The 27,276-nt window shown below is 39.5% G+C and overlaps 1 protein-coding gene across 3 annotated transcripts in view; it reads right to left on the bottom strand.

Annotated features, from left to right (window-relative positions):
- RBMS2 (RNA binding motif single stranded interacting protein 2) overlaps positions 1-27,276 on the bottom strand; it is a 71,433-nt gene that overhangs the window by 30,740 nt on the left and 13,417 nt on the right. For 2 of the 3 annotated variants that reach the window (XM_027071469.2, XM_027071468.2), the window contains one exon: positions 844-1,010. In XM_027071469.2, coding sequence (XP_026927270.1) covers positions 844-986 — 143 coding nt within the window. In that variant the 5' untranslated portion in view covers positions 987-1,010. Of the gene's footprint in view, positions 1-843; positions 1,011-11,629; positions 11,664-27,276 lie in introns of those variants that run through there. The other variant, XM_027071470.2, reaches the window with a different exon arrangement.

Below are 27,276 nucleotides of genomic sequence, written 5' to 3'. Positions count from 1 at the left end.
TTTACCTTATGAAAAGTCACTGCTGTATATACACTTATGATTTGTGTACTTTATGTGTGTTAAATGTCGATAAAAGTTTTTTTTTTTAATGGTAATTACACAGTCTAAGGTTCCTATTTCTATTTCTTTCTACCATTCCCTACCCAAAATCAATTTTCCTCTTCCCTACCCCCAGACTTCTTCCTATAACCATTCCCCCAAATGTATCATTTGAAACACGTATTTTTCTGCCAAATGGAACGGAGTTCGCATCTTTGGACGCTTGCAAATTTTTCTAGCCTTCTTAACTGGGCTAATTCCATTGTAGTTATCTCTACCTCATGACTCAAATCCACTCTGAAGAACCCCAAAGGTCTTTAGGGGGGTATATGCAGAGTGTCAGCCTCTTTCTCCACTGTCTCCTTTATCCACTAATTTGAGAGCTCCTCTGGTTCACTGAGATTACTTCTATCAGCAGAAACTCTCCTAAATGTACAATTCAATTGGTTACTTCCACTTTCTTCTATCCCTACCGCACTGCCAACTCTCACTGTCTTCTAATCAGTATCTTTAGAGATACTGAGCATTTCAATTTGAGGTGTAAGGATGGGAATCTTTCCACAAAGACCATCAGTTCTGAGTACACAGTCACCTATTAGGCTTCAAAGGCCAGCCCTATGCTGGCTTTCCTCAGAGAAACGCAAGAAGGTTTCATGTATTAATAACAGGTAGAATTTAAGAGGGGCTGCTAAGAAATCTTGTGACAAATAATACTGCATTTCAGGACAAGAGTATTTGGCAAGAAGTCAGTATCGCCAAACCTGTACTGTCCCTCGAAGCCTACCCACATGTCTGCCAACTTACGACTGGCACAATTTGACAAGGTCTTGGTCAGTAGTGCCTGGTTGCAATCCCCGGATATAGAGGTTGGTTTTGCTCAGCTGGTCATTTCCATTGCTCCCACTGTTGCTGTTAGGGGTACTGCTGCTTGGACTAGGTGGTGCCATTTGCTGAGACAGTGACACATATGGCTGCAGAGAGACATGAGCAACAGAAGATCAGAAGATTAAACATTTAAATACTGGAGAGTGAGGAAGATCCTGGCTCCTTGCAAAGAATGATTCCAAACTTTAATAGCAATTAACTCAATAGAGAATTAAAAAACAAAAACAAAACAGAAACTAAAGAAATTCCTCTCTGCCATTCTGCCATAGAATAAGAAAATACATAACTGTCTTACCTATGTTTCAGGAATAATGAGAGGCCAAAATAAGCTTGTTAAAGGTTTTAAAAAAAGGTACTTTGGGAGCGCCTGGGTGGCTCAGTCAGTTAAGCAACTGACTTCAGCCCAGGTCATGATCTTGTGGTTTGTGAGTTCAAGCCCCACATCGGGCTCTGTGCTGACAGCTCAGAGCCTGGATCCTGCTTCGGATTCTGTGTCTCATTCTCTCTCTGCCCCTCCCCAACTTGTGCTCTGTCTCTGTCTCTCAAAAATAAATAAATGTAAAAAAAAAAAAAAAAAAAAAGGTACTTTGTTATAGTGGAATGTTTTTATCATACCGATACTGAAGAACACAACGTATGCCTCTTAAGTAACTTATGTAATGAGACAGGGCTAATGAAATCTAGATTCCACTTAAAAATGATAAAGAGAAGGGGTGCCTGGGTGGCTCAGTCGGTTAAGCAGCCGGCTTCAGCTCACGTCATGAACTCACAGTCTGTGAATTTGAGCCCCGCGTCAGGCTCTGTGCTGACAGCTCAGAGCCTGTAGCCTGCTTCCGACACTGTGTCTTCCTCTCTCTCTTCCCTGCTTGCTGTTTCTCTCTCAAAAATAATAAATATTTTTAAAAATGATGAAGAGGAAATAATAAAAATTTATCAAATCATGGAAGTATAAGTAAGTTTAACATAGATTATTCAAAAAACTGTAGAATATGTGAACTGCAAAATACCTGGAACTTGAACATTACTATAAACTTAGACAAATAAAATGAAATACTAATGCCCACGTAAAAATACTAATTACCAGTAAAAACTGAAATTTGTTACCTTAGTAATAAGAATTTAGTCCTAAGTTACTTATAAATGTTTTAAAGTTTAAGTGAATGAACAACAGCTACATTATGGTCAAGGAAACCCAAGATTTGGGATGAAGCATCCCAAATCTTTCACTACTGATACCAAGACAAGCAACCAGACTGGGCTACAGTATTTTTTTTTTTTTTTTGGTACTTCTATTAGAGGAAAATACCAGGTTGGCTGGAGCACGGATCCATTCCTTCATGAATATTTTAACTCTTTATGTTCTAATCAGGCTTTTAGTGTTTACATTTATATTTGGTTCATAACACTCTAAATTTGCATAGTTACCTATAATATCATGCATTTTACTACCTCACACTCATATTCCAGTTCTCCCTAGGCTCAAAGCACTTCACAGTATAAATCTATTTGGAATTACTTCCCTCTCAAATGCTAGTTTCATCTCCAGGTTTTTCACCCCGTTCTCTTTTTGGTGGTGGTGTTGAGGAAGTAGAGCAATAACAGAAGAAAAAGAGAAACATGAATATCAAAGAGTGAAAATCTTCACCCCAAAGAATCTTTAATATGAAATGTGCCTCTTATATTTATGCCCCTGACCTTTAGCAAACCTCCAAATTAAAATCTTTGCTTGAGCTAAAATATGTTGAAGCAGGTATTTTCCTATCTTTATCACTGTACACAATAAAAATGTGTACCTGCTTGCACACACAGTTTATCCCTGCAGCAAAGAAGAAGAGACCCAATATCACATTCTGGGATGGACGAGACTCATGACCTACTACCAACATAACATTTATATTTCCTATCCCTGTCCCCCTCTCTTTGCCAGCGCTTACACTAAGATCTCCCATACAGAACAATCCATGTGACAGTGGTAATGATGATCATCCATATGATGATGGTGACACTCACATTATACAGTCAATAAGTGCAGGAGGGTGCATGAGGTGTGGTGTATTTTTTAGCAACTTTCAGACAAGACAAAAATAGGGCAAAAAAACCCCTAAAGGTCATACATTCAGCTCTAAAAATTGCAGTACTTTTTTGCCAGCGCCTGGGTGGCTCAGTCGGATGAACATCTGACTTCAGCCCAGGTCATGATCTTGCAGTTTGTGAGTTCGAGCCCTGCATCGGGCTCTGTGCTGACAGCGCAGAGTCTGGAGCCTGCTTCAGATTCTGTGTCTCCCTCTCTCTCTGCCCCTCCCCCATTTACGCTCTCTCTCTCAAAAATAAACATTAAGGGCGCCTGGGTGGCGCAGTCGGTTAAGCATCCGACTTCAGCCAGGTCACGATCTCGCAGTCCATGAGTTGGAGCCCCGCGTCAGGCTCTGGGCTGATGGCTCAGAGCCTGGAGCCTGTTTCCGATTCTGTGTCTCCCTCTCTCTCTGCCCCTCCCCCGTTCATTCTCTGTCTCTCTCTGTCCCAAAAATAAATAAACGTTGAAAGAAAAATTAAAAAAAAAAATAAACAAACATTAAAAAAAAACCTGAATGACACTGAAATCTCCACTGAATTACTAGATCTGCAATAATAATCAAATACTAGTGGGTCTAGGCCCCCTCTATTATCATTACTATCATAATCGCACCACCCGATTTAAAGTACAGTCAAGGGACACCTAGGTGGCACAGTAGGTTAAGCCTCCGACTTCGGCTCAGGTCATGATCTCACAGTTTGCGAGTTCGAGCCCTGTGTCGGGCTCTGTGCTGACAGCTTGGAGCCTGAAGCCTGCTTCAGATTGTCTTCCTCTCTCTCTGCCCCTCCCCTGCTCATACTCTGTCTCTCTCAAAAATAAACATTAAAAAAAATTAAGTACAGTTAAGAAAACTGTGACCTATATTCTAATCATGGCTGTTCCAGAGTTCAGAGCAAGATCACTACTGGAGATCATTCAATAATACAGGTCTTTCCTCATCTCTAAGGAATTACTATTGTTTATCCTTAGGCTGAGAAAGCCAGAGGATATTCTATGCCTGGGGTGATGATGATGATGATAATGATGACACCAACAAAACAGAAAAAGCAACTCTAGTGTCATAAGACCATGTGCCAAGCACTGGCACAGGAGACCATATGCCTGAGTTTATCCCCTGTCCCAATATGAGAGAATATGTCTAACAGAAAGTATCAAGGATGCCAGTACTGTCCAGAAAAGAACACAAGGGTTACTAAGTAAAGAAATAAACTTAAATTATTGATTTGCTACATAGCTATAAACCTTGGTTTTAATACTAAGGTCTTAGCTATAATTTAAAAATATGGCTTAGTCAATAATAAACTTGCTGTAGGCCAGAAAAATTCCTAGGAAAAAAGATATGGCTAAGAAAAGAAAAAAACAAAAACAAAAACAAAAACAAAAAACCAGAAAACGAAAAATGAAAAAAAAAAAAAAAAAAACCACGACTTTTGTCTCTTGATATTTTTATGCAGCTTCTGAAATTGCCACATAGGTTTGGCTCCAAAGAGAAATGGTATATATATTTATTTATTCATTTTGAAAGGTAAGACAATCCAAGAGAAGGAAAAACAAACAAACAAACAAACAGCTGAGAAAGCCCCTAAGAATAGCTTATCTGGCTTCCCAAAACAAAATGATTTGGAGAGACATAATAACTAATGTAAACTAAAAATCCATGTTTACCTATGTAAGAGAGAAAAAGGTAGTATTTAGAAAGGTCCAGAGAACTGAGATATTCTTATCAGTAAGGGAAGGACAGGGCAGTTTTATCTCTCTTGACTCCTACTGAAATAGTTCTCTGAGGTCACTGGTCATCTGTCAGGCCTAACCTACAAAGTGAAGCGCAAGATATTTCTTCCCTTAATCCTGCTGAACTATGGAAGATTTCATAACTCAAAGCAGACCATAAATCTTAAAGCTAATTTGCTTTTTATAGTTATGCCCTAAAACATGTCATTTTCATGTGAGGATAAAATTCAGGGTTATTAGAGAAACTAAAATGGCTGACTTGTTAGTATACCAGGTTCTCTTCAGGAAGGGATATAAATCTACTATACTATCTATAGTATAGTTAGTAGATATAAATCTACTATAGTATCTATAGTATAGTTAGTATACCAGGTTCTCTTCAGGAAGGGATATAAATCTACTATAGTATCTATAGTATCTATAAATCTACTATAGTATCTACTATAGTATCTATCTATAGTATGAATTAACTTCATCCTTTTGAATGACATGTAATTTTGTTTTGCTCCCAGAAGAAAAAGAAAGATAGGTAAGTTTTTACTTATAACCTTGGTTTGTATTCATGTAGGTGAAACTCCTGAAGTCATTTGGATTAGTGGCCATGTAGAACATGATTCAGAACTGTACTATGCCCTATAATTCCAATGTTAATGTGAATTCTTTAAACAAGGTCCCTCACATTTGGCCTAGAATCTTAGATACATGAGATTATTAAATATGCCTTCAGAGGAATTGCCTGGGTGGCTCCATTGGTTGAGCGACCAATTCTTGATCTCGGCTCAGGTCATGATCCCAGGGTTGCAGGATCAAGCCCCCTTGGTGGGCTCTGCACTGAGTGTGCAGCCTGCTTGAGATTCTCTCCCTCTGCCACTCCCCCGCTGGTATGCCCATGAACGCTCACACGCTCTCTCAAAAAATAAATTTAAAAAAATTATTTATCTCCTTTTCCCCCACTCATTCTCTCTAAAAAACAAAACAAAACAAAAAAAAGCCTTCAGAAATAAAGGATGCTAGCATATTATGTATCAAAGAAATATATATAGTTACCCAGTAAAAGAGTACCAGTACCAGTCTTCTTAAGAAGGAGATTTAATTCTGGAAGTGAATAGGAAAGATTATGGGTTTACCGCAGAGAAACGGTATCACATATCTCAACTGCATTATCAAAGCTGGTTCGGAGAGGTGGGAGACCGGAGATGATGAGAGTATTTAGACAATATTAGACATAAAGGAAGGTGAGGAAAAAGCCTAATTAAATGATTGGTAAGGTGGTATTTAAAAGGATGTGCAGAGAACGCTGTGATATATCCCATTAAGAATATCTAAGGATAGGGGCGCCTGGGTGGCTCAGTCAGTTAAGCGGCCGACTTCAGCTCAGGTCATGATTTTGCGGTCCGTGAGTTTGAGCCCCGCGTCGGGCTCTGTGCTGACAGCTCAGAGCCTGGACCCTGTTTCAGATTCTGTGTCTCCCTCTCTCTGGCCCTCCCCTGTTCATGCTCTGTCTCTTTCTGTCTCAAAAATAAATAAACGTTAAAAAAAATTAAAAAAAAAAAAGAATATCTAGGGATAAATACCTGGGGAAGGGCTGTTAGGATGGGGAAACAGAAATGTATAACTCCTTCAACTTCAACCAGGGGAAAAAAAAGACAAAAAATCAAACTCCCCTCTTCCTGTAGCATGAATTTTATGTTTCTGGTCTTGCTGAGTTATAGGAAACTGGGAGACAAGACAGTGTTCTTCCTTTGGCTCTCTTTCAAGAGATCATAATGATAGAGATGATACAATGCCTACTTACCAATCACGAAGTTTTGTTGTTTTTTTTTTAAGTAGGCTCCATGCCCAACATGGGGCTTGAACTCATGACCTGAGATCAAGAGCAGCCTGCTGTACCAACTGAGCCAGCCAGCTATCCCCCAATCACTAAGTTTTCATCAGATCTTTAAGAGAATGCCAGTCAGATAAGATACTTGTTAACTAAATTATAATGTAAGTAAAACACTGTCTTTATTCTGAAAATTAGATTCTGATCAAGCGTTCATTTTGCATTTCAAAAAATTTGAAAATCCTATATCCATTCATTTGCCATCAAGGTTATCCCCATCCTGGGCCCTTAACATTATTATCATCAAAGCAGGAGAAAACCTCATCCCAGCTAACTAAGTTCCTAGCACACAGTATACAGGCATGGACATTAACTAAAAGGAGTAAAACAAACTTAGGGGATTTGCTAATTGTGTTACCTTTTTTTGTTTTTTAATGTTTACTTATTTATTTTTGAGACAGAGAGCAAGGACAAGCAGGGGAGGGGCAGGGAGAGAGAGGGAGACACAGAACACAAAGCAGGCTCCAGGCTCTGAGCTGTCAGCACAGAGCCCGATGTGGGGCTCAAACTCACGAACCATGAGAGATCATGACCTAAGCCAAAGTCAGTTGCTTAACCGACTGAGCCACCCAGGTGCCTCTAATTGTGTATCATTTTAATAAACCCCTAAAGAATCTCAAAGATATACCATCCACTAGCCTGACATCAAAATTCCTATTGCAACTTGAATATGGATAAGACATGTCCCTGGAGCCAATGATCTCTAGGACATATGATATATCTAAACATTTTTTTAAGTTTATTTATCTATTTTGAGACAGAGCAAGTGTGAGTGGGGGAGAGGCAGAGAGAGAGAATCCCAAGCAGGCTCTGCACTGCCAGGGTGGCGCCTGATGCAGGGCTCGAACCCACGAACCGTGAGATTGTGACATAAGCCAAAATCAAGTCAGATGCTTAACTGACTGAGTGCCCTTATATCTGAACATTTTTGTCTAAAATACATTATTTCCTTGATTCCATCATAGTATCTCCTAATAAAAGAAAGTTGACTTTCCCTGAGAAATAACAGACATCCTGATAATCATTCATGAGACCCTTTGCACTATTTGAGTCAGTCAATAAATATCTGAATACCAACTATGTGCAAGCCCTACGTGATGCAGTGGGGACTCACAAATGCGTAAGAGTAGGAGTGAAATATTTCATAATAAATTTAAACACACACCCACAAGGAGCCATTAAGGAATTCACAAACCAGAGCTTACAATCTAGATAACTAGCAGAATGACATACGTGTGCTAACGGGGATCCAAGCAAAATTGTACAAGAGTATGAAAGAAAAAACAGTTAAATCCTGAGGAAAAAGTTTCTCAAAAAAGATGGTTGTATCTTTACTTTTTAATGTTTACTTAGCTTTGAGAAAGACATTACATGCATGAACTGGGGAGGGACACAGAGAGAGGGAGACAGAGAATCCCAAGCAGGCTCCAAGCAGTCAGCACAGAGCCTGTTGCAGGGCTTCAACCCACGAACCATGAGATCATGACCTCAGCCAAAACCAAGACCCAGATGCTCAACAAACTGAGCCACCTGGGCACCCCCCAAAAAGACAGCTGTATCTTGAAGGATGTGTAGGATATTAAATTCTTAATAAGGAGCTTTATGGCAATGCAAATCATTATCATAATGAGATACCACTTTATATCTACTAGGATGGCTAGAATATAAGGATTATGACTTTAATCAAAAGTTCTAAGTTTGATGTTATAATAAAAAATAACAAGTGTTGGTGAGAATGTAAAGAATTTGGAACCCTTCTACACTGCTGATGGGAACATAAAATGATACAGCTGCTTTGAAAAACAGTTTGACAATTCCTAAAACAGTTAAGCACAGAGTTATCATATGACCCAGCAATTTCACTCCTAGGTATGTACCCAAGAGAATTAAAAACATTATGTCCACACAAAACCTGTACACAAATTTCATAGCATTTTTTATAGTAGCCCAAAGTGGTAACAACAAAAATGTCTATCAACTGATGAATGGATAAATAAAATGTAGTATATCCATACATGAAACTATTATTCAGCTATAAGAAAGAATGAAGTACAGATATATGGATGAACCTTGAAAACATGCAAACTGAAGAGTCAGTCACAACCCCATATTGTATGATTCCATTCATATGAAATGTCTAGAACTGGCAAATCTATTCTAGATTAGCAGATTAGAGATTACCTATGGCTGTGAGAGGTGAGTAATGAGAGAATGGCAGCAGGGGGTGGGGGTAGGAGGGGCTGGTGGTTAAGTTAGTGGGATTCCTTTTGGGGGGTAATGAAAATGTCCTAAAACTGATTATGGTAATGGATGCAAACTCTGTGAAAACACTAAAAGCCACTGAACTGTACACTTTAAATGGGTGATTTGTATGGTATGTGAATTATATATCAACAAAGCTGTTGTAAAAATTTGATGGGGATGGGTGGAAAGAGGAGCACATTCCAACCACTAAAAACATCTTGAGATGTCAGGCAACCACAGGTAGCGTGGACTAGCACAGAATTCAGCCTAGGCTGGCATCACCACACTTCATTTCCAGATAAAAAAGTCATGATATTAATGTATTTATTGAAATTCAAGTGGAAATATAGATTAACCATTAAAACATATCAGAACAAGAAAGGGATATTTCCGGGGTGCCTGGCTGGCAGAAGAGCATGTGATTCCTGACCTTGGGGTCATGAGTTTGAGCCCCATGTTTGGTGTAGAGATTAAAAAAAAAAAACAAAAAAAAAGCTTTGGGGCACTTGGGTGGCTCAACTGGTTGAGCATCCAACTCTTGATTTTGGCTCAGGTCACGATCCTAAGGTCGTGGAACTGAGCCCCAAGTTGAGCTCTGTGCTGAGCATGGAGCCTGCTTAAGATTCTCTTCTTCTTCCTCTGACCCTCCTACACTTGTGCTCTAAATTAATTAATTAAGCTTTATGGGGAAAAAAGGGGGATATTATCTTACAGTCCCCCTTTCCTAAAAACAAACACTAACAATATTAAAAACAAAAAAGGCATCTCTGGAAAATGCAGAGCCTGCGCCAGAGAATACATACCTCATATCTGTCTACCATAGTTGGTTGATTGATTTTAAGGATTTTTTTTTAATTTTTATTTATTTTTGAGAGAGACAGAGTGCAAGTGGGGGAGAGGCAGAGAGTGGAGGAGATACAGGATCCGAGGCAGGCTCCAGGCTCTGAGCTGTCAGCACAGAGCCCGACGCGGGGCTTGAACTCATGAACCTTGAGATCACGACCTCGGCCGAAGTCAGACACTTAACAGCTGAGCCACCCAGGTGCCCCACCATAGCTGATTTTAAAAGCTGACTCGGCACTTTCTACTACTTCCTCTGAACTCAAGTAAACCTGACACCATCTCTAGCTCCTCATCTCCTCCTCCTCTTTCATGGCTCTTACCACTAGAACAGCAATCTGTTTCCCCGCATCTCTTGAATACCAAGATGGGAACAGTAAGGTACACCAACCATATGGCCTCCAGCCAGTTTCTTACATTTATACCAGGTGGTATTCAAACTGGGTCTCAAGTATACAATAGACATTTAAAAGCCCTAAGCCAAAATGACTATAGAATCCTCAGTTAAGCATGTAACCACAGAATGCTACCCAGGAATCTATTTGCCTTTCCAGATCCACTCACCATTCTTGCTCACCTTGCTTTGTGTACCAGGAAGCTGACCATACAGAGTGCATGCACAGGCTCCCTTGCCCTCTGGCTTCCAGCTGGGTTTGGGTAACCAGATGTATACCAGCAGAAAATCAAAGGGCAGGAGGAGAAGGAGGTCAGAGTATTTATTTCCCTAGCTCCTGCCAAAACACCATGATTTGGCTGCATACTACTGCAACCCACAGTTCCCTCCATATAGCTACTCTTAGATTCTGGTATTCTCTCTCAATACTTTGCCCTGTTAGACCTAGAGGTGATGAACTAATGTAGGCTCTGGAATTGCTGGCTATAGGGTACTCTGCTCTCTCACTGGTTTCCTTCAACCCATTTGTAAACAGTCTCTTTATTAAATCGTTCTCAAATTACTCAATTTGGATATGCAATCTGTTTCCTTTTAGGACCCTGAATAATGAACCAACCAGTCTACTTTGAAGACTCAGGTGGAAGATTTGATGGAGAAGGTCTTAAGAAAAAGTCTTCTTCAAAATTGGATTAAAAAAAAACCTCACTGTGCAAAAATCCTCAAGGCCAAGTTTAACACAGAATTCTGTTCTATATCCATTTGTTTAACCTTTAACAGTGTCTTAAATCCTATCACATTTATGATTTCATTTGATTTTCCTCACAACTCTGTGAGCTGTAACAGGGAATGTGTTATTCTCTTTTAAAACTTAGAAACTGAGGCCCAGTCTTATTTCAACATTTCCTCTGTTGTTATCACCTTGCTTTTTGTTAAGCAGAACCAAATAACAAAAAACCTGAACACTGAAAGTATCCAAACCAGTGCTAACAGCTGAGTAAACACATAAAGCAGCCCTTTACAGGACCCTGTATCTTTTGTTTCTTTCTCTTCTGGAAAGAGAACAGTTCTAAGTTCTTAGACAATGGGTAATGTCCAGTCAGAGTAGAACATGTAAGGAACAAAGGTATCTGAACTATGACCTAAACAAGCTAGAGGAATATCTCTTATGTAATACTGGTGCTTACATAAACCAACCAGAGCAAGAGCCCTCAACTGAAGTATATGGGCAATTTTATGGTGGGCAGAGCCCTTTTAAGCACAGCCTTTTTAGGGAGCACACGCCCATCGTAATAACCAACCATGTCACCAGTTTGTGGGTACATGTCAGTGTGGCAATAACTCATATGTACCAGGAAACATACAGCAAAAAGTTTCATAACTTCTTAGGACAGAAGAAGGATCTTTAAAGATTAAGCAGCTGAAGTAGGAACAGGACAGCTGACTACTTGGGGAGAATATGTGTGGAACACAACTGAGCCCCCACTGAGTGTTATTCTGCATTACCAAATCCCTCCACTATTCAACTTGGCTGACGGATTACCTGTGTTCAGGAGAATATATGGCCCAGGAAGGAACTGCAAAGTGAATAAAAATAGCAGCATCATTAGAACTTCATGGCTTTCAGGGCACCCAGGTGGTTCAGTTGGTTAAGCATCTGACTTCGGCTCAGGTCATGATCTCACAGTTCCTGACTTCGAGCCCTGCTTCAGGTGAACAGGAGCCCCGCTTCTCTCTCTCTCTCTCTCTCTCTCTCTCTCTCTCTCTCTCTCTCTCTCTCTCTCTCCCCCACTCTGTCCCTTGCCCACTTGCGCTCTCTCTCTCTCTCTCTCAAAAACAACTTCATGGCTTACAGAGAAATGTTATCTGCCTCTTCCACAAGAGAGAAAAGGGAGAGAAAAAAACCAGGAAAGATAATGCCTGCCTATAGTTTGTTGTACCCTACCCCATCATTTACCATATGTTCATCATTTGACACAATTTCATTTTGGCCAGAAATAGATAAAAAAAACCCACAAGAAGTCAGGAAACACCAGCACTCCTCTTTTCCACCCTCACTCACTCTACCTGTTCAAAGAATACACAGATTGGTAGACTGAAGATCTGGTCTTATTAAGACTCAAAGTCAGAAAGATTCTGCTCCTTTGGTCATTATAGAATTTTTTTTTCCTTATAGAAAAGACAATAAATACTGGCAATACTACACACCTAAAGGAACTGGCCTAATCCAAGGATATGAAAGGTATGTATGCCTAGTCTATTTCCAGATCAAAATAAAATGTGTATGTGCAACCACCCAGCAATACATCAGGTATATAAAGTCCTATCCTTGTTCTAGTCTTTTACAAGTCACAAAGAACTCACAAAGTTTGATATAATGTGCATACAACTATCTCTAAAAAGATACAAAAGAAACAGTTTATAATCCTGGCTACTAGGTAGAAGGGACTAGGTATACGTAGGATGGGGTGAAAACACAGGCTTTTTCTATGTGTGTTTCATTAATACCCATTTGAACATCTTGTTTTATCCCAAGGCCATACATCTATTATCTATTAAAAAACAAAAATCAGAGGATGTGGCTGGCTCAGTCAGTAGAGCATCTGACTCTTGATCTCAGGTTGAGTTCGAGCCCCACACTGGGTGTAGAGATTACTTTAAAATAAGTAAATAAGGGGCACCTGGGTGGCTCAGTCAGTTGAGTGACCTGACTCTTAATTTTGGCTCAGGTCACAATCCCAGGGTGATGGGATCCAGCCCCATGTCGGGCTCCACACTGACTGAGTGTGGAGCCTACTTAGGATTCTCTCTCTCCCTCTGCCTCTCTCCCCAGCTTGCGTGTTCTCTAAAAATATAAAATAAATGTCTTTTAAAATCTGACATACTATTTTTTTTTTTTTTTAACTAGAATAGAGGGCCGCTTGGGTGGCTCAGTTGGTTGAGCATCTAACTCTTGATTTTGGCTCAGGTCATGATTCCAGAGTCGTGGGATCAAGCCCTGTGACAGGCTCAGCACTGAGCGTGGAGCCTGCTTCAGACTCTCTCTCCTTCTAACAAAAACAAAACTAAACTAAATTAGTCCTTGGAAAAGTGTTAACCTACTTTATCAAACTCATGATCTAAATCTACAATTGGAATGGGGCAGAGGTTACAGGTAAGAGGTGGAAGTGAGGACTGACTGCCAAACTGAGCACTGAATACCAAAAATGGATTACAGTTCATCCTTAACAACATGGATTTGAACTGTACAGGTCCACTTATACGTGAATTTTTTTCAATACAGTATATTACTGTAAATGTATTTTTTCTTCCTTGTGATTTTAATAAGATTTTTCTCTTCCCTAGGTTATTGTGAGAATACAGTAATATGTAAAACATATGAAATATGTCTTAATCAACCGTTATTGGTAAGGCTTCTGGTCAACAGTAGGCTACTAGTACTTAAGTTTCAGGGGAGTCAAAAGCTACACCTGGATCTATCGACTACACAGGGGTTCAGTGCCCCTAACCCTTGCATTGTTCAAGGGTTAACTGTATAAGCAAAAGGATAAATTCTCCAAAAAAGGAAGAGAAAATTCTATCCAGTTCTTGGATAGTAATGTGGAAGATGATGTAAGAATTTCTACAAGGTCCAGTACCCACAGTCTCATAAATATGTACAATTTACATAACAGCTACAATATACTACATCTGTAAAGAATATAGGAAAAGGTGTGGTGGGGGGGAGGGGCACACCTGGGTGGCTCAGTCAGTTAAGCACCCAACTTTGGCTCAGGTAATGATCTCACGATTCACGAGTTTGAGCACTGCATACGGTGAGCTCAAGCCCTGCTTCAGGTAAGCTTGAGCCAATGCTCTGGGCTCCACACTCTCTCTCTCCCCCTTGCGCTCTCTCGCTCTCGCTCTCTCAAAACTTAATTATTTATTTAGAATGGGGCACTTGTGGCTCAGTCAGTTAAGTTCCAACTCTTGATTTCAGCTCAGGTCATGATCTCAAGATTGTGAAATCAAGTCCCTCTTCGGGCTCCACTCTAGGCATGGAGTCTGCTTAAGATTCTCTCTCCCTCTCCCCTGTTCCGTCTCTCTCTCTCTCTCTGTTATTCATAAATAAATAAATACATACATAGATACATACATACATATACACATAACACAAAATTCGGGATGCCTGGGTGGCTCAGTATGTTGAGCATCCAACTTCAGCTCAGGTTATGATCTCCCAGTTCATGGGTTTGAGCCCCACATTAGGGTGTTCATGCTCTGTCTCTCTCTCTCAAAAATAAACAAACATTAAAAAAAACTATAAAAAAAAAAAACTACTTTCTCAGCTCACCAATAAGAAGCAACTCCTCATGCACTCAAGTTTTATTATGAGATTGCAGCAATTCAGTCACATATTCAGACTCCACTTCTGATTCCAGTTCTCTTGCTATTTCCACCACATCTACAGTGACTTTCTCCACTGAGGTCTTGAGCCCTTCAATGTCATCCCTGAGGGTTGGAATCAACTTCTTCCAAACTCCTATTCATGTTGGTATTTTGACCTCTTCCCACGTATCATGAATGTGCCTAATAACATCTAGAATGGCGAATTCCAGTAAGGCTTTCAATTTACTTGGTCCAGATCCATCAGAGGAATCACTATCTATGGCAGCTATAACCTTTCAAAACGTAGTTCCGTTTTTTTTTTTTCTTAATTTTTTTTAAGTTTACTTATTTTGAGAGAGAGAGAGAGACAGAGCACAAGTGGGGTAGGGGCAGAGACAGAGGGAGAGAGAACTCCAAGTAGGCTCTGCACTGTCAGTACAGAGCCCAACGTGGGGCTTGAACTCACAAACTGTGAGATCATGACCTCAGCTGAGATCAAGAGTCAGAGGCTTAACAAACTGAGCCACGCAGGTGCCCCCAAAATGTAGTTCTTAAATAATAAGACTTAGAAGTCAAAATTCATCCTTGATCCATGGGTTGCAGAATGGATGTTGTGTTAGTAGGCATGAAAAAAAACATTATTCACATTGGATAACTCCATCAGAGCTCTTGGATGATGAAGTACATTGTCAATGAGCAGCAATACTTTGAAAGCAATCTTTTTTCCAAGCAATAGGCTCAACAGTGGGCTTAAAATATATGGTAAACCATATTGTAAAACAGATGTGCTATCATCCAGGTACTGCTGTTTCATTCACAGACCACAGGCAGAGTAGACTCAGCACAATTCTTAAGGGCCCTAAGATTTTCAGAATGGTCAATGAGCATTGGCTTCAACTTCAAGTCACTAATTGCATTAGCCCTAACAAGACAGTCTGTCTTTTGAAGCTTCGGCACTGACTTTTCCTCTCTAGCTACAGAAGTGCTAAAGAGCATCTTCTTCTCATAGAAGGCTGTTTCATCTACATTGAAAATCTGTTGTTTAGGGGCGCCTGGGTGGCTCAGTCAGTTAAGCGGCCGACTTCGGCTCAGGTCATGATCTCACGGTCCGTGAGTTCGAGCCCCGCGTCGGGTTCTGTGCTGACAGCTCAGGGCCTGGAGCCTGTTTCCAATTCTGTGTCTCCCTCTCTCTCTGGCCCTCCCCCATTGATGTTCTGTCTCTCTCTGTCTCAAAAATAAATAAACGTTAAAAAAAAAAATTTTTTTTTTTTTTAAAAGAAAATCTGTTGTTTAGTGTAGCCACCTTCATTTAACTCTCTTAGTGACATCTGGATAACTGGTTGCAGCTTCTATATCATCACTTCCTGGTTCACCTTGTACTTTTATGTTATGGAGGTGGCTTCTTTCCTTAAACCCTATGAGCCAACCTCTGCTAGCTTCAGACTTTTCTTCTTCAGCTTCCTCACCTCTCTCAGCCTTCACTGAATTGAAGAGATTTAGGCCCTTGCTCTGGATTAAGCTTTAGATTTAAGGGAATGTTGTGGCTGGTTTGATCTTCTGTCCAGACCATTCAAACTTTCTCCATATCAGCAATAAGGCTGTTTCACTTTCTTATCATTTGTGAGTTCATTGGAGTAGTGCTTTTACTTTCCTTCAAAAACTTTTCCTTTGCATTCAAAACTTGGCTGCTTGGTACAAGAGGCCTAGCTTTTAGCTTATTTCAACTTTTAATAGGTCTTCCACACTAAGCTTAATTATTTCTAGGTTTTGATGTAAAGCGAAAGACACTGAACCCTTCCTTTCACTTGAACACTTAGAGGCCACTGTAGGGTTACTAACTGGCCTAATTCAACATTGTGTCTCAAGGTATATGAAGGCCTGAGGAGAGGCAGAGAGATGGAGGAAACAGCCAATGAAGTGGTAAAATCACACACACTTACCACTTAAGTTCACCATCTTATATAAGTTCACAGCACCCCAAAACAATTACAATAGTAACATCAAAAATCACTGATCACACATTACCATAAATATAATAACAATAAAAAAGTCTGAGGGGCGCCTAGGTGGCTCAGTTGGTTAAGCGTCCAACATCAGCTGAGGTCATGATCTCATGGTTCGTGGGTTCCAGCCCCGTGTTGGGCTCTGTGTTGACAGCTTGGAGCCTGGAGACTGTTTCAGATTCTGTGTCTCCCTCTCTCTCTGCCCCTCCCCTGCTCACACTCTGTCTCTCTGTCTCTCAAAAATAAACATTCTGGTTGGGGCGCCTGGGTGGCTCAGTCGGTTGAGGGTCTGGCTTCGGCTCAGGTCATGATCTCACAGTTTGTGGGTTCGAGCCCCGCATGGGGCTCTATGCTGACAGCTTAGAGCCTGGAGCCTGAATTCTGTGTTTCCCTCTCTCTCTGTTCCTCCCCTGCTCATGTTCTCTCTCTCTTCTTCAAAAATAAAGACACTAAAAAAAAATTTTTTTTTTTAACGTTTATTTATTTTTGGGACAGAGAGAGACAGAGCATGAACGGGCGAGGGGCAGAGAGAGAGGGAGACACAGAATCGGAAACAGGCTCCAGGCTCTGAGCCATCAGCCCAGAGCCCGACGCGGGGCTCGAACTCACGGACCGCGAGATCGTGACCTGGCTGAAGTCGGACGCTTAACCGACTGCGCCACCCAGGCGCCCCTAAAAAAATTTTTTTTAAGAAAAAATACAAAATAAACATTCTGGGGCGTTTGGGTGGCTCAGTCGGTTGAGTGTCAAACTTCAGCTCAGGTCACGATCTCGAGGCTCGGGAGTTTGAGCCCCACAGTGGGCTCTGTGCTGACAGCTCAGAGCCTGGAGCCTGCTTCAGATTCTGTGTGTCCCTTGCTCTCTTCCCCTCCCCCACTCACACTCTGTCTCTCTCTCTCTCTCTCAAAAATAAACATTTAAAATAAATAAATATTTTTAAAAATTGTTTAAATAAGCATTAAAAAAAATTTTTTTTAAGTTTGAAATGGCACAAGGATTACCAAAATGTGACATGAAGTGTGCAAATGCTGTTGGAAAAATGGTGCCAATCAACTTGTTCAACACAGCATTGCCACAAATCTTCAATATGTAAAAAAACACAATACCTGCAGAGCACAATAAAGTGAAGCACCATAAATGAAGTATGGCTATACACATTTAGCTTTGCTATTCCACACTGGTTAAGTTTTAAAGGGGTAAGTCACCAGATGGGGAAGTCTATAGCTTTCTATTTTTGTTTTGTTTTGTTTTGTTTAATCACTGCTGTATCCAGGTAGATAAATCTGTCTAAATCTGGGGTAGTAGTAGAAATCCACTGGCCCATAGATATAAGCTACCTCCTTGAATATTAGTTTTATTAGAAATAAAAGCAATACCTTTATTATTATCTCTCAAACTTTTTCTTATTTCTCACATGGAATGGAGGAAGAGGAATGCTTCAAAGTGAAATCCCTCAAACTGCAACAATCTCTGAGAGCAAGGCAAGTACCATCTTTGGTAGTTGAAATGAGAGAGGGGATGGGTAAAGTGTTAGCATGCCTGGCTCTCCCAGTTTGTAAACCCTACAAATGTAAAATAATGATTTAATAATAATTCAACTTGGGTTAACAAAAAAAAATCATTTCTTTCCTTTTTTTTCTTTTAACATTTATTTATTATTGAGAGACAGAGAGACAAAGAATGTGAGCAGGAGAGGTGCAGAGAGGAGGGGGAGACAGAATCCAAAGCAGGCTCCAGGCTCTGAGCTGTCAGCACAGAGCTTGATGTGGGGCTCGAACCCACAAACTGTGAGATCATGACCTGAGCTGAAGTTGGATGCTCAACCGACTGAGCCACACAGGCGCCCCATTTTCTTCCCTAATGTAAAGTTTTTATTTTATACATAAGGAAAAATTTTTATACACATGTAAAAATTCAGTTTTTATACAGGCACTCAATTATTCACTATTCATTTAAGAATTAAGTAGGCAATGAATCATTGTTTACTAAATGTCTTTTCAAAACTAACTATATGTCCAATTAACTAGCAGGAAGTGGTTAAAACACAGGCTCAAAAATCACAAAGACTTAGGTTTAATTCTTCTAGTGTTGCCATGTATTAGCTGTGTGACTTTGGATGTGTTGCTTAGCCTTACCTGTAAAATGGGAACAGCAACAGCACCTATGCAACAGAATTGTTATGGAGATGAAAATAAATACATGTAAAGCTCTTATACTAGTGCCTGAAAAATTAAAAGAGTTCACATCCATTTATTCAACATACACTGAATGCCTGCTTTAGAGTACCAGGCTATGTCAAGTACTAAGGATGAAATGCTGAGCTAAATCAGAGATAGTCTTGGTACTAATGAAATTCAGCGTTTAGCAGGGATAGAGACATTAATCAAATAATCATAATGTAATTGCGTAATAATTACCCACTGTGATAAATGGGCTAGGAAAAAAAAAGAACAGAAAGCTGTGACCTAATTTAGTGTGGTCAAAAAGGTGGCATTTAAGTGAAATTTCAAGGATGAGAAAAAACTAGCCATACGGAGAATGAAAGAGAGGATCATTTCAAAGAGAGGAAACTTGGGCAAAAGATATAAAGTGGGACATTCAAATGAACCTAAAAGGAACAGAAGGTCAGTAAAGCTAGAGTGTAATAAAGGATGGAGAGGGAGGCAGATCCTTCCAGCCTGTGCTGAAGTATTTGGCTTTCATTCTCAACACATTAGACAGTCAGTGAATAATTTTAAGTAAGAAAGAAGTTACAAGATCTGATGTAGGTTTTGAAAATATTACTGTGGCTAGTCTGGGAAGAACAAACTAAAGTGAGGCAGGAGTTGAAATATCCAAACAAGAAACAATGCAACCTATAACTGGAGAAACAGCAGTAAAGATGAAAAAAAAAAGTGGAAAGATTTGAGATTTAATTTATAAGGCAGAATCAACAGGACTTCTTTATAGAGTGGATGTAAGAAAGGACAGTATCTAGCTTGAGTAACCAAACAGATGGTGGTATCATTTATAACACCATATAGAGATCAGGGGAGTGCAATTTGAGGACTACAAAGCAAGCGTTACATTTTAAATATGTTAAATTTGAGGGGTGCTTGGCTGGCTCAGTCAGTAGAACATTTGACTCTTGATCTCGGGGTCATGGGTTCAAGCCCCACATTGGATCTACAGCTTACTTTAAAAAAGTAGAGGGGCGGGGCGCCTGGGTGGCTCAGTCAGTTGAGCGTCCCACTTTGGCTCAGGTCATGATCTCACAATGTGAGTTCGAGCCCTGTGTCGGGGTCTGTGCTGACAGCTCAGAGCCTGGAGCCTGCTTTGGATTTTGTGTCTCCCCCTCTCTCTGTACCTCCCCTGCTCGTGCTCTGTCTGTCTCTCTTAAAAATAAACAAAGATTAAAGGGAAAAAAAAGAAGTCTTGCTACCTTTAATAAATTAATCAGTCAATAAATAAATAAATATCTCATTCTCTCTCTCCCTCCTCCTGCCCCTCTCCCCAACTCACGTACTCTCTAACATAAAAAAGAACTTGAATAACTTATAAAATTTCCAGGAAAAAATATCTATTAGGCAGCTGGATACACAGTGGAGAGATCTGTCTAGCAATTATAATCTGTAAATCTGTTAGCATACTAACAACTAAAATCTAGGGAAAAAAGTATATTTAAAGAGAAGGTAAGGTAGGAAGGCCTAAAGAATTCTAAATAATCAGGAATTGAACAGAATAACTGACAACAGACCAAAAGAGAAGGGCCAAAAGGGCATGACCCAAAAAGGTTGTGTAACCAGAGGCAAGGAAAGAGAGCGTTTCAAGAAATGGAGAATAGTCAACTCTAGCAAATGCTGCCAAGAAGTTATGTAAGATGTAAACTAAAAAAAAAGCTAGTTGGATCTGGCAACTTACAAGTACCTTATAGGCTAGACCAAACAAAAGAATCAGTGAGCCTGAAGAGTGGTCCTTTGAAATTATCCAGTCAGAAGAAAAAAAGGAAAAGGAATGAAGAAAGTTAATGGGACTTAGGGACATGTTAACAGAAACAATTTATACATCCCTAGAATCCCAGAAGGAGAAGAGAAGGGGTAGAAAGCTTATTCAAAGAAACAATGACTAAGAACTTCCCAAACCTGGAGAGATATTTGGACATCCAATTCATGAAAGTAATAACTTACCCCAAAATTTCAATAATCTTCTCCATGATAGATTATAATAAACTGTCTAAAATCAAAGACAAAGAATTTAACTTATTCAAAGTAATCTCTACCCCAATGTGGGGTTTGAACTCATGACCCTGAAATCAATAACTGCGTGCTCAAACTGAACCAGTCAGTTGCCTGACAAAGACAGAATTTTATTTATGCTTGTAAGTATTTATTTACTTATTTAGAGATAGACACAGAGAGACAGAAAGAGAGAGAGAGCGAGCAGGGGAAGGGCAGAGATAGGAGAGCTGTCAGTGCAGAGCCCAATGTGGAGTTTGAACTCACGAACCGTGAGATCATGACCTGAGCCAAAATCAAGAGTCAGATGCTTAACCAACCAAAAGAGAGGTGCCCCAAAGACAGAATTTTAAAATCAACAAGAAGGGATGTCTGGCTGGCTCAGTTGGCAGAGTGTGCAACTCTTGATCTCAAGGTCTTGAGTTCAAGCCCCACATTGGGGGTAGAGATTACTTAAGTAAATAAAACCTTAAAAATAAATAAATAAATAAATAAATAAATAAAATCAACAAGAAAACAAATTCCCTCATACAAGGAAACCTCCATAAGGCTATCAGTGGATGTTTTAGCAGAAACCTTGCAGGCTAGAAGAGAATGGGATAATATAGTCAAAATGATGAAAGAAAAAAGAAAAACGCCAACCAAGAATAGTTTACCCAGAAAAATTGTTGTTCAGAAATGAAGGTCAGGAAGACTTTCCTTAACAAACAAAAACTAAGAAAATTCATCACCATTTGACCTGACTTACAAGAAATGATGAAAGAAGTTGGTGAAGCTGAAATCAAAGAATACTAACTGGCAACATGAAAACATATGAAAATACACAACACACTGGTAAAGGTAAACATATAATCAGATTCAGAATATTCTAATACTGTAACATAATGGTATTAACCACTTAACTCTAATATAAAAGTTAAAGAACAGAAGTACTGAGGCACCTGGCTGGCTCAGTTGGTAGAGCATGCAACTCTTGATCTCAGGGTCATGACTTCTAGCCACACATTGGGTGTAGAGCCTACTTTAAAAAAAAAAAAAAAAAAAAAAAGTCCTACAATAGCTATACTTAAAATAATTTGTCAATGGATATACAACATAAAAATATGTAAACTGTGATATGAAAACATAAAATGTCAGGGGGAGGTTAAAAGCGTAGATTTTGTATACAAAGACAAGTTACCAATAATCAATAATTATCAGAAAATCATCAATTCACAAAAAAAAGTCAGCAAAAGAGGAAGAAAAGAACTACAAGACAGCCAGAAATAGGGGTGCCTGGTCCTTGATCTTGATCCCAGGGTTGCAAGTTCAAGTCCCATTGGAGGGTAGAGTTTACTTAAGAAAAAAAAAAAAGCCAGAAACAATTAACAAGATGCCAATAAGTCCTTACCTAGAAATGATCACTTTAAACGTGAATGGATTAAATTCTCCAGCCAAAATGCAGAGTGGCTGAATGGATAAAAATACAAGACCCAACTTAACATGTTACTTACAAAACACTCATAAGAACAAAGTGAACGGTTGGAAAAAGATATTCCATGCAAATGGAAACCAAGAGTGCAAGATAACTATACTTACATCAGAAGAAATAGACTTTAAGTAAAAAACAAGAGACATAGATCATTATATAATGATAAAGCAGTCAATTCATCCAGAGAATATAAAAATTGTAAATACATATGCACTCAACATGAAAGTACTGAAATATATTAAGCAAATAATAACAGATCTGAAGGAAAAAACAGACAACAGTCCCCCTAATAGTAGGGGACTTCAACACCCCACTTTCAACAATGGATAGATCACCCAGCAGAAAATTAATATAGAAATGCAGGACTCAAAGTATACTTTAAACCAAATGGCCCTAAGAGACACATACAGGACATTCCAACCAACAGGAGAATACACATTCTTTTTGCAAGTGTACATGAACACTCTGCAGATTAGAGCATGTATTAAATCACAAAACAAGTCTTAGTAAATGAAAAATTACTAAGCCCATCAAGTATCTTTTCTGGCCAAAATGGTAAAAAACTAGAATCAATAACAGAAGGAAAATTAGAAAATTCACAAAATGTGGAAATCAAACAATACACTCCTGAACAACCAATGGGTCAAAGAAGAAATTTTTAAAATCCTGAAACAAAAAAAAAATGGTAATACAACATACCAAAACTCATGATATGTAGCAAAAATATTGCAAAGAGGGAAGTTTATAGCAATAAATACTCACATTAAGAAAAAAATCGGGGCACCTGGGTTGCTCAGTCAGTTAAGTGTCTGACTGGCTCCGGTCATGATCTCACAGTTTGTGAGTTCGAGCCCTGCATCTGGTTCTGTGCTGGAAGCTCAGAGCCTGGAGCCTGCTTCAGATTCTGTGTCTCCCTCTCTCTCTGCCCCTCCCCTGCTCACACTCTGTCTGTCTGTCTCTCTCTCAAAAATAAACATTAAAAAAAATTTTTTTAAAGAAAAAAAAATCTTGGGGCAGCTGGGTGGCTCAGACAGTTGGGTATCGGAATCTTAATTTCAGCTTATTATCTCACAGTTCATGAGACTGAGTCCTGTGTCAGGATCCACACGGACAGGATGGAGCCTGCTTGGGATTTTATCTCTCCTCTCTTTCTCTCTCTACCCCTCCTCCTGCTTGTACTCTCTCTCTCAAAAATAAATATTTAAAAATTTTTTCAAACAACCTCAAGGACCTTGAAAAAGAAGACCATATTAAGCCCAAATAGAAAAAATGAGAGAACAAAGGTCAGAGAAGAAATAAATCAAACAGAGAATAGAAAAACAATAGAAAAGCTCAGTGAAACTAATGGTTGGTTTTTTGAAAAGATAAACAATTGACAACACTTTAGCTAGACTTACAAAGAAAAAGAGAACTCAAAATTGTACAGAAGAGACATTACAACTGATACCACAGAAACATAAAGGATAAGAGATTGCCATGAATAATTATACACCACCAAATTCGATAACCTAGAAGAAACAGATAAATTCATAGAAACTTATGCCTACCAAGTATTAATCATAAAAACAAACAGGGGCGTCTGGGTGGCTCAGTCAGTTAAGCGTCCAACTCTTGATTTTGACTTAGGTCATGACCTCATGGTTCATGAGGTTGAGCCATGCATTGGGTTCATGAGGTTGAGCCATGCATGTACTGACAGTGAGGACCCTGCTTGGGATACTCTCTCCCCCTCTCTTTCAGCCCTTCCCCTGCTCACGCTCATTCTCTCAAAAATAAATAAAACATTAAACAAACTACACAGAAAATCTGAACAGACGAGTAACAAGTGAGGAGCTTGAATCAGTAATCAAACACCTCCCAAGAAAGAAAAGCCCAGGACCAGACAGCTTCATGGGAGAATTCTACCAAACATTTAAAGAATTAACACCAGTTCTTCTCAAACTCTTCTAAAAACTAAAGAGGAGGAAACATTCCCAAATTCATTTTGTAAGGCCACCATTATCTTGATACCAAAGCCAGATGAGCACACTAAGAGAAAACAACAGACCAAAATTTCTGATGAATATAGATACAAAAATTCTCAACAAAATACTAGCAAAATAGGGTGCCTGGGTGGCTCAGTCGGTTAAGCGTCCGACTTCAGCTCAGGTCATGATCTAGTGGTTCGTGAGTTCGAGCCCTATGTCAGGCTCTGTGCTGACAGCTCAGAGCCTGGAGCCTGCTTCAGATTCTGTGTCTCCCTCTCTCTCTGCCCCTCCTCTGTTCACACTGTTTCTCTCTCTCAAAAATAAATAAACATTTTAAAAAATTAAAAAAAAATACGAGCAAAATAAATTCAACAGCACATTAAAAGGATCACATATCATAATGAAGTCAGATTTACCACTGGGATGAAAGGATGTTTTAACATACAGAAATCAATAAATGTGATACACCACAACAGAATGAAAGATAAAAATCATACATCTCAACAGATGCAGAAAAAGCAACTGACAAGATTCAACGTCCTTTCACTATAAAATTGCTCAACAAATTTGGTATAGAAAGAACGTAATTCAACATACAAAGGCCATACACAACAAGCCCACAGCTAATATCATACTCAACAGTGAAAGGCTGAAAGCTTTCCCTCTAAAATCAGGAACAAGACAAGGATGCCCATTCTGACCACTCCTATTCAACACAGTACTAGAAGTTCTAGCTGTAGCAAATAGGCTAGAAGAAATAAAGGCATCCAGAGTGGTAGCAGGTGTACCCTTAACATGCAGAATGACACCAGGGAGTTTCTGGACTTGTATTACCACAGAAATGCTCCACCAACAACCATATCATCCACCAAGAACCACGCATTCAAGGACGAGATGAACGCGGCCAAGGTTGACAAGGTTCAACAGTCAGTTTAAAACCTACGCTATCTGTGGGGCCATGTGCAAGATAGGCAAGCCAGATAACAGCATCCTCTGACTGGCCAAGGCCCATGGCCTCATTTCAAAGAACTTCTGCCTGGGGCACCTCAGTGGCTCAGTGAGAGGAGCATGTGACTCTTTATCTCAGGGTCGTGATTCAAGCCCCATGTGGGGTGAAGAAATTACTTTAATAAAAAAAAATTAAAAAAAAAAGAGGATCACAGATGTGGAATATTTGTCATAAATAAATAGCAACTTGCCACCCAAAAAAAGAAAATAAAGGTATCCAAATCTGAAAGGAAGAAGTATAATTGCTGATAACATAACCTATATACAAAAAATTATAAACCTCTACCAAGAAAGTGTGAGGCCTAATAAACGAATTCAGTAAAGCTTCAGGATACAAAATCAACATTAATAAATCAGTTGTTTTTCTATATACTATCAATGAAATCAGTTACATCTCCACATAGTATCAGAAAGAAAACAATTCCATTAACAAAAGCATCAAAAACAATAAAATACTTAAAAATAAGGAAGTGAAAGATCTGTACACTGGAAACTACAAAACACTGGTGGAAGAAATTGAAAGTGGAGTGCCTGGGTGGCTCAGTGGGTTAAGGGTCTTGCTCTTGATTTCAGCTCAGGTCATGATCTCACGGTGCCTGAATTAGAGTCCGACGTTCAGTCTCTGGGTCATCAGCTTGAGATTCTCTCTCTCTCCCTCTCTCTCACTGCCCCACCTCCACTTGCATACGCCCACAACCCTCTCTCTGTCTCTCTCAAAAATAAATAAACCCTCAAGAAACTGGGATAGAAGGATCATACCTCATGATCATAAAAGCCATATATGCAAGACCCACCACTAATGTCCTCCTCAATGGGGAAAAACTGAGAGCTTTCTCCCTTAGGTCAAAAACACGACAGGGATGTTCCCTCTCACCACTGTTATTCAACATAGTATTGGAAGTCCTAGCCTCAGCAATCAGAGAACACGAAAGAATAAAACACATCCAAATTGGCAAGGAAAAAGTAAAACTTTCACTCTTCGCAGATGACATAATACTCTATACAGAAAACCCAAAAGAGTCCACAAAAAACTGCTAGAACTGATCTATGAATTCAGCAAAGTCGCAGGATATAAAATCAATGTACAGAAATCTGTTGCATTCCTATACACCAATAATGAAGCAACAGAAAGAGAAATCAAGGAATCGATTCCATTTACTATTGCACCAAAACCCATAAAATACCTAGGAATAAATCTAACCAAAGAGGTGAAAAATCTATACACTGAAAACTATAGAAAGCTTAAGAAAGAAATTGAAGAAGACACAAAGAAATCCATGCTCCTGGACTGGAAGAACAAATATTGTTGAAATGTTGATACTACCCAAAGCAATCTACATATTCAATGCAATCCCTATCAAAATAACACCAGCATTCTTCACAGAGCTAGAACAAACAATCCTAAAATTTGTATGGAACCAGAAAAGACCCCGAATAGCCAAAGCAATCTTGAAAAAGAAAACCAAAGCTGAAGGCATCACAATCCCGGACTTCAATCTGTATTACAAAATTGTAATCATCGAGACAGTATGGTACTGACACAAAAACAGACACTCAGATCAATGGAACAGAAGAGAGGACCCAGAAATGGACCCACAAACGTATGGCCAACTAATCTTAGACAAAGCAGGAAAGAATATCCAATGGAATAAAGACGGTCTCTTCAGCAAATGGTGCTGGGAAGACTTGACAGCGACGTGCAGAAAAATGAACCTGGACCACTTTCTTACACCATACACAAAAATAAGCTCAAAATGGATGAAAGACCTAAATGTAAGACAGGAAGCCATCAAAATCCGAGAGGAGAAAACAGGCAACAACCTCTCTGACCTTGGCTGCAGCAACTTCTTAGTCAACACATCTCCGGAGACAAGGGAAACAAAAGCAAAAATGAACTATTGGAACCTCATCAAAATAAAAAGCTACCCTCCAAAACACATAAAATAAATTAAAAAACACAATAAAATAAAAATAAAAATAAAATAAAATATAAATAAATAAATAAAAAGTTTCCAGGGGTGCCTGAGTGGCTCAGTCACTTAAGCGTCCAACTTCGGCTCAGGTCATGATCTTGCGGTTTGTGGGTTTGAGCTCCACATCAAGCTCTGTGCTGACAGCTCAGAGCCTAGAGCCTGCTTCAGATTCTGTGTATCCCTCTC

This window comes from Acinonyx jubatus, chromosome B4, assembly GCF_027475565.1.
Source record: "Acinonyx jubatus isolate Ajub_Pintada_27869175 chromosome B4, VMU_Ajub_asm_v1.0, whole genome shotgun sequence".
In the NCBI taxonomy this organism is placed as follows: Eukaryota; Metazoa; Chordata; class Mammalia; order Carnivora; family Felidae; genus Acinonyx; species Acinonyx jubatus.
This window is presented reverse-complemented; position numbering and strand designations above follow the sequence as displayed.